The 11,804-nt window shown below is 54.7% G+C and overlaps 1 protein-coding gene across 2 annotated transcripts; it reads left to right on the top strand.

Moving 5' to 3' along the window:
* The first annotated feature begins 1,153 nt into the window (after positions 1–1,153).
* Positions 1,154–11,267, top strand: LOC128114091 (tyrosine-protein kinase ZAP-70). 2 transcript variants are annotated; one of them, XM_052743950.1, is made up of 12 exons: positions 1,154–1,772; positions 2,593–2,753; positions 7,005–7,143; positions 7,235–7,319; positions 7,402–7,445; positions 7,621–7,672; positions 7,971–8,163; positions 8,554–8,760; positions 9,175–9,367; positions 9,457–9,597; positions 9,699–9,811; positions 10,859–11,267. In XM_052743950.1, exons 1-12 carry the CDS (start codon positions 1,317–1,319, stop codon positions 10,980–10,982), a joined length of 1,908 nt encoding a protein of 635 aa, XP_052599910.1. In that variant the 5' UTR covers positions 1,154–1,316; the 3' UTR covers positions 10,983–11,267. The 2 variants fall into 2 exon arrangements, with proteins under 2 accessions (XP_052599910.1, XP_052599911.1); XM_052743951.1 differs by lacking the exon at positions 1,154–1,772 and adding an exon at positions 2,052–2,217.
* The last annotated feature ends 537 nt before the right edge of the window (positions 11,268–11,804 follow it).

The following is an 11,804-nucleotide window of genomic DNA, read 5'->3' as shown; positions in this document are numbered from 1 at the left end:
TATACTGTAGATGTTTTTCAACACTACAGTCACAGCACCCACCGCAGCCTGAACATCTGCCTGCAGATCTGCAGCTGGGCCTCAGTACTGAGTAGTTCTCCCTAAAGGAGCAAATACAATGAATCTTCAGTGCACACTGGGTTTTGATTAATTCAAACACTGGTGTACCCCAAGCCCTAACATGACAGGACACTAGCATCACTCCAGGCACTTCAGGGTAGACAATTGTAAACTATTTGCCTATGAGATTCTATCTATCTATCCATCCATCTACCCATTGATCCACTCATCCACTCATCCATCCATCCATCCATCCACCCACCCACCCATCCACCCATCCATCCATCCATACACATCCATGTATACATTCATACATCCCAGGCTGACCTTGAATTCATGTGAGCCTCCTGCCTCAGCCTCCCAAACGCTGGGATTACAGACAGGAGCCACCATGCCTGTCTCCCCCTCCTTCTACCCCCTCCACGTTCCTTTTCTCCCCCAACCACACATCTCATTTTGTTTAATGGCTGCATCAGAACTAACTTTAGAGTTCAATCCTGACTCTTAACCATCTCTCTAGGGATGGATATTCAGATAACTCATGCTTTCTGAAACTGGTTCAGCAAAGTCGAGGGGCAGGGCAAGGGGAATTAGAGAGGCCGAGGGCACCCACTGGGAAGTGGGGAAGGCTGGGGCCAGGTTCTCTGATGAGCTGCTTGTTAGCCTTGCTCTGCCTGACTCTTCTCCCCTCATGGTTTTTGAGGAGGTGGCTCTTCCTCATCCTTCTGCTCTGGGCTCAAAGGAGGGGCCCATTCTAGCTATAACCTCTTTTCTCTCTAACATCACTCTTAGAAATCCTGACCTCAATCTGCAACGGTAATGGTCATTCTTGTCTATCACATTACTGACTGCTGCCTCCTCAGCTTGTGTGGCTTTCAAGAGAGCAAGGAACGACAATATTTTATAGGTAATATCCTCAGCATCTAGCTTGAAACGCAAAAAAAAAAAAAAAAAAAACAAAAACAAAAACAAAAAACAAAAAACAAAAAAACAAAAAAACCCCAAAAAAACAAAACAACGCATGTGTTTGGGAAATGAAGGGTCGCTTCAGGCATAGGGGCCTCTAGGTGTCTGGATGCTCTGTGCACGGGATTCTGAAAAGTCCGATGTGGGTTTCAGACCCAGATGGGTGCCCAGGACACTGCCACTCCTCTCTGGAACCGACTCTGGTGCAAAGATGAGGTGCCTCTGGCTATACCCCATAGATGTCCATCCTCGTGGGCTCTCTCCGGCGCTGACGGCCGGGGTTCGGGAAGATGCTGCGGGCCCTGACGCTCATGCCATGCCTTCTGTACCCACAGGGCCCGGCGATGCCCGACCCCGCGGCGCACCTGCCCTTCTTCTACGGCAGCATCTCGCGCGCCGAGGCCGAGGAGCACCTGAAGCTGGCAGGCATGGCCGACGGGCTGTTCTTGTTACGCCAGTGCCTGCGCTCGCTGGGGGGCTACGTGCTCTCGCTGGTGCACGATGTGCGCTTCCATCACTTTCCCATCGAGCGCCAACTCAACGGCACCTACGCCATCGCGGGCGGGAAGGCGCACTGCGGCCCAGCCGAGCTCTGCCAGTTCTACTCGCAAGACCCCGACGGGCTGCCCTGCAACCTACGGAAGCCGTGCAACCGGCCGCCCGGCCTGGAGCCGCAGCCCGGGGTCTTCGACTGCCTGCGCGACGCCATGGTGCGCGACTACGTGCGCCAGACCTGGAAGCTGGAGGTGAGGGCGTGGCCATAGGGGCGTGGCCATAGGGGCGCGGCCATAGGGGCGCGGCCACAGGGGCGTGGCCATAGGGGCGTGGCCATAGGGGCGTGACCACAGGGGCGTGGCCATAGGGGGCGTGGCCACAGGGGCGCGGTCGCAGGGGCGTGGCCACAGGGGCGTGGCCACAGGGGCGTGGCCACAGAGGCGTGGCCACAGGGGCGTGGCCATAGGGGCGTGGCCATAGGGGCGTGGGCGTGGCCTGACGGCGGCAGAGGCATGCTGTGTCTTCTTCACTGGCTTGCAAGACGCTCCAAGGTCTGGGCTTTGGAAGCAAGTGTAGGACTTGGTTGAGCCCGGGACCTGGAAGGAGGACATTAGGTCCGGGCTTGGTGGCGATGGTGGTAATTTGTCTTGCGTAGCCTGAGCGATGCTGTGATGCTCGACTATGATAGGCTGAAAGGTAGAGGTGCCTCCTGGGCTTGAGGGTGACAGAGAGGACCGTGAAGGGCGGGCGTGTGCCCTACAGTAGAATGGCAGACAGGGACGGTGGGCTGTAGTTCACATCATGTGCTGTGCCTGAGCTGGAAATTGTGTAGGATCTTGAAGTTGATGAGCTCCGAGCTGGGCTGGCTAGGCGGTGAGGCCTGGCTACGGTGCCTCCCTGGTTGGGAAAGGAGGGAGACCTTAGGGCTAGTGGAGGTTAGTTACGCTTTGCCGCTTGCAGATGCACCCTAGTTGTGCTGAGTGGGGTGGGTTCTGGAGAGTCTAGAGATGCAAGCCGGTTCCGATGGCCGTCCACTTGGCCTCGCCCACAACGCGCCTCTCCTCTCTGCAGGGCGATGCACTCGAACAGGCCATCATCAGCCAGGCCCCCCAGGTGGAGAAGCTCATTGCCACCACAGCCCATGAGCGGATGCCCTGGTACCACAGCAGCCTGACTCGCGAGGAGGCAGAGCGCAAACTCTATTCCGGCCAGCAGACAGACGGCAAGTTCCTGTATGTGGGGCACGGGGGGTTCCAGGTGATGAGGGGCCGGGTGGGCTGAGACCTGAGTGTGCACGGGGGGGCCTATAGGGCGACTGTGTCTCTGTGCGCATGCGCAGGGGTACTTGGGTCCGGTAACGTCCTCTCAGTGAACTGGAAGGACTCCAAAGTTGGCGCATCTGTGTTGGGCCCAGCTTTTTGCCATCCGCAGGCTGTGGGACTTGGGCTGGGTAGCAGGCAATGATATGACTAGACAGAGGTGACTGTCTCCAGGAGACGGGCACTCAACAGAACCCTCGTCAGATGGAGGTGGACGCTGTGTGGGGTGGGTGCGAAGGGGCTACAATGAGGCCGCCGAGGGAGGCTTACTGAGAAGACAACTTCAGAATGTGAGAAGGTGAAAGAGGAGCTGCAGAAGGAGGGTTGGAGGTAGACCATGATGGAGCCTTTGCTTAGCAGGTAAGAGGCCCTGGGTTCGACTCCCACCCCAGAAAAGCCAAACCAAACAGCATAGAAAAGATGTTTGGGGGTGCAGGGTGCTTCTAACAAACCTGGTGGCCAGGTGAGAAGGTCCAGAGGCAGGAATTAACTTGGCCTGCTGGAGAACACTGAGGCCAGTGTTCCTGAAGTCGTTAGTGAGGGGGGTGGCCCTGGCTTTTATACTGAGAGAGGAAGAGGCTCTGGGGGCACAGGGATGTTGAAGCAACTACTACTTCAACCTGTCCTCTAGCAGTACCTGCCTGGGACCCGTGTAAAGGAGCCCATGAATTAATACATGTAAAGCAGGAACGTGAGCAAGATGGCACTCTTGTTCCTAGGTGACTGTGTCTGTGCGTGTCTGAGCCACAGCTGGGGTCATGCGGTTGTTTATGAGTTTGTCATGGTTGGAGACCCTCTGAAGCTGGGCGTTTGAAAATTGCCAACAGCAGCTTTCTTGCTTGGGTGTAAGGAATTTTTTGTGTGTACAGATGTGATCCAGATAACACTCAGGCATCCACATATGGAGAAAGTTGGTGGTTGCCTCTTTCCATGACTCTGGGAAGCCCTGTGTGTTCACCTCAAGAACCTTTGGGAGACAATTCCCAGGTCCACCCTTCTCATGAGTACCTGAGTCCTGCCGGGTTGGATCATTGCTCTGCCTCCTCCTGCCGCAGGGATGCTCCTTTCCCAGGATCCCCTTGGAGGAACTGACTTGATTTTCACCACACACTGAGGTCTGTGGGTCTCCTCAGAGATGCCCTTCTCTCCAGGACTCTGCTGTTGGTGGATTAAAAAAAAAAAAAAAAAAAAAAGAAGCATATGTATGCAGGGCTGGAGAGGTGGCCCAGCGGTTAAGAGCATGTGCTGCTCTTCCAGGGGACCTGAGTTTGGTTCCCAGCATCATTGTGGGGTGGTTTACATTCACCTGTAACTGCAGCTCAGGGGCGGGGGGTCCAGCATCTCTGGCCTCCACAGACACTTGCACTCACATGTACATACCCCACCTTCCATACGCATAGTTTAAAAAATAGTAAGAAATCTTATACATGTATGTAAAATTTTTTTTTGAGATTTTCCCCTACCTGACAGAGTTAGCCTGTAAGTTGGAGGGATAGTTCTAAGGCTTTTGAGGGAGGTGTCTTTCTGCACTGTGCTCGGGGCTTTCAAAGTTTTCCCTGGCAGCTCAGCTCTTACTCTGACAGCTTTTCCTTTACACGTGACTACATTCCTCTTGCAGTTTTCACTACACTTTCTCTGTTACGTATACTGTGTGTTTTAACTAAGATACGCCATGGGGGCTTTCTTTTCTGGTCTTGTCTATTTGGTGCTCTGGGTGTTTCTTGTATCTGTGTGGGTGTGTCTTTCTTTAGTTTGGGGTCTTGTTGAAGATCTGGTCTGTGCCACTGACTTGGAGTTTTTCTCCTTCTATGCCTATAATTCTAGGGTTTTTTTTTTTCATGATGTCCCAAATTTCCTGTTTTAATTTTTTTTCATGTTCCTCACTGATTTGGTGTAGAGCCTCTATTTTATCTTTGGAATCTGCTATTCTGTCTTCTGTCTGATTCATTCTATGTGTAAGGCTTTCTTTGGAGGGTTCTAGTTGAGTTATTGGCCTTTTCAACTCCATCTTCATTTGGGCTTGAGTTCTCTTCAATGTCTCCATCTCCTGATTAAATTCCATCGCAATCCTGGATTGTCATCATTTATTTCCATCAGCTTATGTTAGCGTTTTCTTGACCACCACTCAGGTGGTTATTCTCCTGGAGTTCTTTCTCCTTCATTCCATCAAGCTGTTTCTTTGTGTCTTCTTTAACCTCCCTGAGTTCCCAGAGGAGGTTTATTTATTTTTGAAACTTTAACTTTTTCATTGATTCTTTGGGAGTTTCACATCCCAGCAGAGGTTTATGATGGACTAAATTCTGGGTCCCGGAGTTCCTCTAGGACAATAGTTTTCTCACTCGGCCTTCCTAATGCTGAGTCCCTTTAATACAGTTCCTCAACCACAAAATTATTTTTGTTGCTACTTTATAACTGTAATCTTGTTACTGTTATGCATCTTAATGTAAATATGTGTGTTTTCCTGATGGTCTTAGGTGACCCCTGTGAAAGGGTCATTCCCCCTGCCCCCCAGGGGGTCATGACCCACAGATTGAGAACCTCTGATCTAGGTAATTCTCATTGGCAAACATTTCTTCAGAACTGGTGGGTTCTGGAGAGGAGAGACTGGCTTGATCTTTCATGTTAGTATTCTTGTGATACAGTCTGAGTGTGTGACTTCTCTTGTTCTGAATTTGTTATGGGCAGAGCATGTTAGGGGAAGGCTGGGTCCAGAGGTTGGAAATGGCTTGGGTGGAATGAGGCCAGGTGGACAGAGGACTGGGCTGGTATAAGAACATGCTTCCCGTCCCAAGCCTGGAGTGTGGGGGTAGATCGGTTTGAGTGGAAAGGTTGGTTGTGACTTGGAGAGTCCTGTGGTTTGGGGGATGGGTAGGGACAGTCCTGAGCCAAGCCTAGAGCTCCTCGGCAGTGAAGGCCAGACTAGGCTGTCCACTGGTTGTGGGACCCAGGCTAAATCTAGTGGGTCAAAAAAAAAAAAAAGGTATGGTTGGGGAGGTCAGGGGTACTCACTAGGCTAGACCCCGGAGGAGGACATAGGAAGTCTGGATACATAGTGGGGTGGTAAAGGTGACTCACAAGCAACCTGTGGGTGGTTGCAGGTAGGAGCAGGTCTTTGTGGAGGCCCAGAGCTCGGCTGCAGGCATGGGTGGCCAGACAAGGGTGGGGCACTAGTTGTGGAACCCAGAGTAGATCTGGCAGGTTGTGGAACAATAAGGATTGGGTGTTGGCTGGACCTTGGAGGAAGACGTGGGAAGTGTGGGTATGGAATGGGGTGGTGGAGGCCATGCCCAGGTCCTTCTGACTTGGCATAGTTTTTACATTTTACAGTGACACACCTTCTCCAATGAGGTCACACCTCCTAATCCTTCCCAAGCAGGTCCACCATCTAGGGAACAAACATTTGAATGTATGAGCCTATGGGGGCCATTCTCACTGAGACCACCACAGTAGCTGAGTGTCATTCATGGGTAGGCAAGATGCTGTGTTGTTTGAGGTGTTGAATGACTTTGCCATGGGGTTTCGTGTGTGTGTGTGTGTGTGTGTGTGTGTGTGTGTGTGTGTGCGCAGGTATGGTGGGAATGTGTGTGTGTGTGTGTGTGTGTGTGTGTGTGTGTGCGCAGGTATGGTGGGAATGTATGTGTGTGTGTGTGTGTGTGTGTGTGTGTGTGTGCAGGCATGGTGGGAATGTGTGTGTGTGTGTGTGTGTGTGTGTGTGTGTGTGTACACACAAGGATTATGGGTTCCTCTGTCCCTCCATGGTTAGCCAAGCATATGGCTGAAAATACCTCTGATGATTGGGTACCCCTAGGATGACTGTCTCCCAGTGTGTAGAAAATATCTCACCACTGTGGAGGAGCAGGTAGCTCCTGTGTATGGGTGATCCACCCCCATGGCTCCATATCCACTGTGGGCCAGTGGGTTCAAGTCTGCCTTCGGATTACCTCACCTTTCCTGTATACTCAGCATTGCCCTCTCTGCCCCTCTCCCCCATGGTCCCCATAAAGGTGCAGAAGTTTGGTGGCACCCATCTGTGGCCTTCCCATTCTCTGCGGCTGCTTCGGGAGGTTCTGGGTGTGGAGCCCACAGCACGTGTGTTAGTAGAGGGAACTGAGGCACAGGAAGCCCCCCATTGCCGTAGGGGTGACACCCTTCCTCCCCCTCCAGGCTGAGGCCCCGGAAGGAGCAGGGTACATATGCGCTGTCCCTGGTCTATGGGAAAACCGTGTACCACTATCTCATCAGCCAGGACAAGGCTGGCAAGTTCTGCATTCCCGAAGGCACCAAGTTCGACACGCTCTGGCAGGTAGGCCGATCCTGTTCCAAGGAGAACCCTGTGATGGGCTGCTGAGCCCCTCGGGGGTTGGGAAGGCCCCACCTGACACCCCCTTCCACAGCTGGTGGAGTACCTCAAGCTGAAGGCGGATGGGCTCATTTACCGCTTGAAGGATGCCTGCCCCAACAGTAATGCCAGCACTGAAGGTGAGGGGGGGGCAGGCGGGAGGCAGATAAGTGTGCAGGAGGCCGTGTTCCCGTACTCACGGTCCCTTCCCTTCCCCAACAGCTGCTGCACCCACACTCCCAGCCCACCCGTCCACGTTTACTCAGGTGAGCCGTCGCACCTCAGGGTTGGGACTTGGGTATCGGATGGATAACTTCAGGGAGGTTGGGGTGGAGGAAAGATGGCTATGAAGGGGTAGCCATCCCTGGAGTGTCCTCAGCGCGCATGGGTCCTGTAAGAGGGCTAGGTCCGGCTGACTGCTGCTGACTCTGTGACCTTTAGCCTCAGAGACGTGTTGACACCCTGAACTCAGATGGATATACCCCTGAACCAGGTGAGCTGGCAGAGGTGGAGGCGTGGGTGGGCTCATGCCCAACTGAAAGCAGGGTCCCTGGCCGGGCTGTGGGACTTAGCAGGAATGACAAACCAGGGCCATTGACGGGGGGTCTGTCCCGTGCACAATCGTGCCCGTGCTCAGCATGCCTGCCTGTGTGTCTGTCCACCCCGGTGCATGCTGACACATGGGGTGGGTAAATCACGGCCTGTGGCCATGTGCTTGGTGTGGCTGAGCTTCTCTTGCCCTCTACATCTCCTTGTCTGACCCGGGAGTGTATGACTGTGTGTATGCCCAGCGCGTGTGGCGTCCCCAGACAAGCAACGACCGATGCCCATGGACACGAGCGTGTATGAGAGCCCCTACAGTGACCCCGAGGAGCTCAAGGACAAGAAGCTCTTCCTGAAGCGTGAGAACCTCCTCGTGGCTGATATTGAACTTGGCTGTGGCAACTTTGGCTCAGTGCGCCAGGGGGTCTACCGAATGCGCAAGTATGACCTACCGCGTCTGCCATGGTGGGGGCATCAGAGTCAGGGGCAGTAGGAGCTGGGGTAGCTGTCTCATGACAGCTTGCCTGAGAAGCAGACTCTGGGCTGGGGTGTGACAGGATGGACGGTTACGTGGAAAGGCTAGAGACACTGGCCTATGCTGCGGTGTGGGGGGGGGGGGTGTTGGGGGGGCTTGGCTAAGTTGAAGTTATAGCATCTCCCTGGGGAGATGTCTTAGGCTGAGGTAGTCCCAGGCATCTTGGGGAGTGGGTGGGATGCCCTGGCAGCAAGCCAGAGGGTGCTCCATAGAACTCAGGGGACGAGAGAGGCAGGCGCGGCCCGCACTTGCCCAGCTCACACCTGCACTTGCCTGTGTGGCCGTGCCCCTGGCAGGAAGCAGATTGACGTGGCCATCAAGGTGCTGAAGCACAGTACGGAGAAGGCTGACAAGGATGAGATGATGCGGGAGGCCCAGATCATGCACCAGCTTGACAACCCCTACATCGTGCGGCTCATCGGCGTGTGCCAGGCCGAGGCGCTCATGTTGGTCATGGAGATGGCGGGCGGCGGGCCCCTGCACAAGTTCCTGATTGGAAAGAAGTGAGCCTGGGTGGCTGGCCCCTCACAGGGTGGGGGAATGGAGCAGAGTGTGCGCATACACATGCACGCTCACACACACACACACACACACACACACACACACACAGCACGCCGCTTGCCTTCACTCCTTCATGGACAAATGTCTGCTCTATGTGCACTCTGATGCCCACACTCATACTGCAAAGTAGAGCCCCTGACTCTGTTTCCCCATATGCACCATGGCAATGATAGCAGGATCTGTACCCAGGGCTCCTGTGAACATCGAACGGACTGCTGCTTACGGAGCACTTAGCACCTGGCTCTGCCAACAAGAGCTTTCTAGATGCCGGCCCCCTCACCGCTGCCCAGACTCGCTGTGCTGCGCCCATGCCCCATGGGAGCCGAGGCTGACTCCACCTCCCCCTTCTACCCCAGGGAGGAGATCCCGGTCAGCAACGTGGCCGAACTGCTGCACCAGGTGGCCATGGGCATGAAGTATCTGGAGGAGAAGAACTTTGTGCACCGTGACCTGGCGGCCCGGAATGTTCTGCTGGTCAATCGGCACTATGCCAAGATCAGTGACTTCGGCCTGTCCAAGGCTCTGGGTGCTGACGACAGCTATTACACGGTGAGCGTCACCCCAGGAGTCTCTAGGTGGAGGTGGCTGGTGGGCCAGGGGTCCCAGACTCTTGTCCCAGCAGCACCTCCCCTTCTCAGGCCCGTTCCGCCGGGAAGTGGCCTCTGAAGTGGTACGCGCCCGAATGCATCAACTTCCGAAAGTTTTCCAGCCGCAGCGATGTCTGGAGCTATGGGGTCACCATGTGGGAGGCCTTCTCCTACGGCCAGAAGCCCTACAAAGTAGGCTGGGCAGAGTTTGGCAGTAATGGGCGGGGGAGGGGGACCAACGTGAGGGACCCGGGCTCCCCACATACACATGCCTTTGTCCCTGGCCTGGGCAGAAAATGAAGGGGCCCGAGGTCCTGGACTTCATCAAGCAGGGCAAGAGGATGGAGTGCCCGCCAGAGTGTCCGCCCGAAATGTATTCACTTATGAGCGACTGCTGGACCTACAAGTGAGTTCCAGGCGGGAGGGGGTCTGGTCATTCGGTCCTGGGACTGGAGAAGTCCAATCAGTGTCACCTTAACTCTCTCCAGTATTCCACTCAAAGATCCTCACCTGCATCTCAGACTCTCCACATTCTACCTTTAATCCATCTCCATCCATATTTAGCCCCCCAGCACACTGGCATGTGATGCAGCCACAGGCCCTGCCACCACCAGCACACAGATCTGACAGTACTAGACCACCACAGCCACACTGTCGTCACCCAGCATGCTGTTAGTGTCCCACGCCTGGGAAGAATGTCCTGCACTTGGTCCTCAGCCCCCCCCCCCCCAGCCGACACTCGACGTCCAGTGTCTCAGGAAGCCACTTGTGCAGGACCCAAATGCTTAACGCACTCAACCCCCATCCACAACCCCACCCAGAGCAGACGATAAACAACGCACCCAAACAAGTGTCACCTATAGCGACTATGAGACATGACAGTCCAGCATTTGATACTCCACGAAACGACAGGGCATTGACTTTGAAACAGTCCAGCTGACCAGGATGGGTCCATTCATCCTACTTCAACCCATGTTAACCCAGGCTCCCTCAGAAAACACCCAGTACACCCAAGCCAGAGGCTAGAACCCAGCAAGTCCCACTCCAGTACCACGAACAGCTCCCCGTTGGTCAAACCTGCTCACGGTTCATCCATCCCCATCCCAAGCCCCACGTCTGTCCCCATATAAACTTGTGCCTGGCTCGCATACCCAACATGGCTGCATCCAGCACCCCTGCTCCCTGTGGGCAGTAGCTTTCACTCTGGCCCTCAATGCACTGTCCCTGTACCCGCCTGGACAGCTCTCAACACTATATGATTATCTGTGTTCTGTAAGCCAATATCTCTACTTGTTTTGGAGTGGACACCCCAGAATTCCATTGCTGTCACACCAAGGAGACCTCATCCAATCTTACTCCTTTGGGTCCTGAAAGTCTACCCCCAACTCCCTATCCCTTGATACCTTCCTGCCCTCTGGCTGACATTGAGTTCTGGGTCTCTCCACCCCTACAGGTGGGAAGACCGTCCTGACTTCCTGACCGTGGAACAGCGCATGCGGAACTACTACTACAGCCTGGCCAGCAGGGCCGAGGGATCCCCACAGTGTGGGCAGGTGGCTGAGGCGGCATGTGGGTGAGCCCCAGGTCTCCCTACACCCATCCTTCCTTCTCTAACCTCACACTCGGTCCAGGATGGGCTGTGTTCAGGAGCACCCGGTACCTCAGGTCCACAGCCCTCTCAATGTTCCATGTGATTCTCCCTTCCTCATGAGCTGGGGACGGTGAGGCCCTGGTAAGCAGCATTGAGGCTGTGGGCTGAGGGGACATGTGCTCCCAAGGTCTTACTTCCTCTGCTTCTGCATGGGAGCGAAGAGTCCTCCAGCGGTCTCTGTTATCATTGGAATAAACTCCACTTCTCTTCACTTGAGTGTCCTCTAATCTTTTCAAGGCTAGGGGCTTGGAAAGGGGTGGGTACGGGAAGGGGCTGGTAAGAAAGAACTTAGCGATCTCCTATGTAGGCCCAGCCCCATAGGGACCCCACGGAAGACAGGCTGGTGTCCCCAACTTTACTGTAGGATTATCTTCAGATGAACCAGCCCCATAGGGACCCCACGGAAGACAGGCTGGTGTCCCCCATTTCTCGGCTGTAGAATTATCTTCAGATGAACGAGGTGCCAGAGAAACTGGGAAACGGAGACCAGGGTGGGTCTGAGGGCTGTGTGTGCATCAGGGCCTCAGCATCCCCTAGTGGACTGTGTACCATGGGCGTGTTTGTAACAGCTGCACACCAGGATCACCTGGAAAGGTTTTCACAGCTGACTGCCCCCTCCCCAGCCAGCTGAAACAGGTTTTCTAGCCTTTTGGGGCAGTCCTCATCCCCAGTCCTGACTCAGTTGTTAGCACCTCTCTCCCCTCCCCCTGGGCACAGGCAGTCACAGCTGAGGTCCAACTTACTACTT

Source organism: Peromyscus californicus, unplaced genomic scaffold (assembly GCF_007827085.1).
Source record: "Peromyscus californicus insignis strain IS unplaced genomic scaffold, ASM782708v3 Scaffold_19__1_contigs__length_69161282, whole genome shotgun sequence".
Lineage (NCBI taxonomy): Eukaryota > Metazoa > Chordata > Mammalia > Rodentia > Cricetidae > Peromyscus > Peromyscus californicus.
Note: the sequence above shows the minus strand (reverse complement) of the source record. Positions and strands in the feature narration are given on the sequence as shown.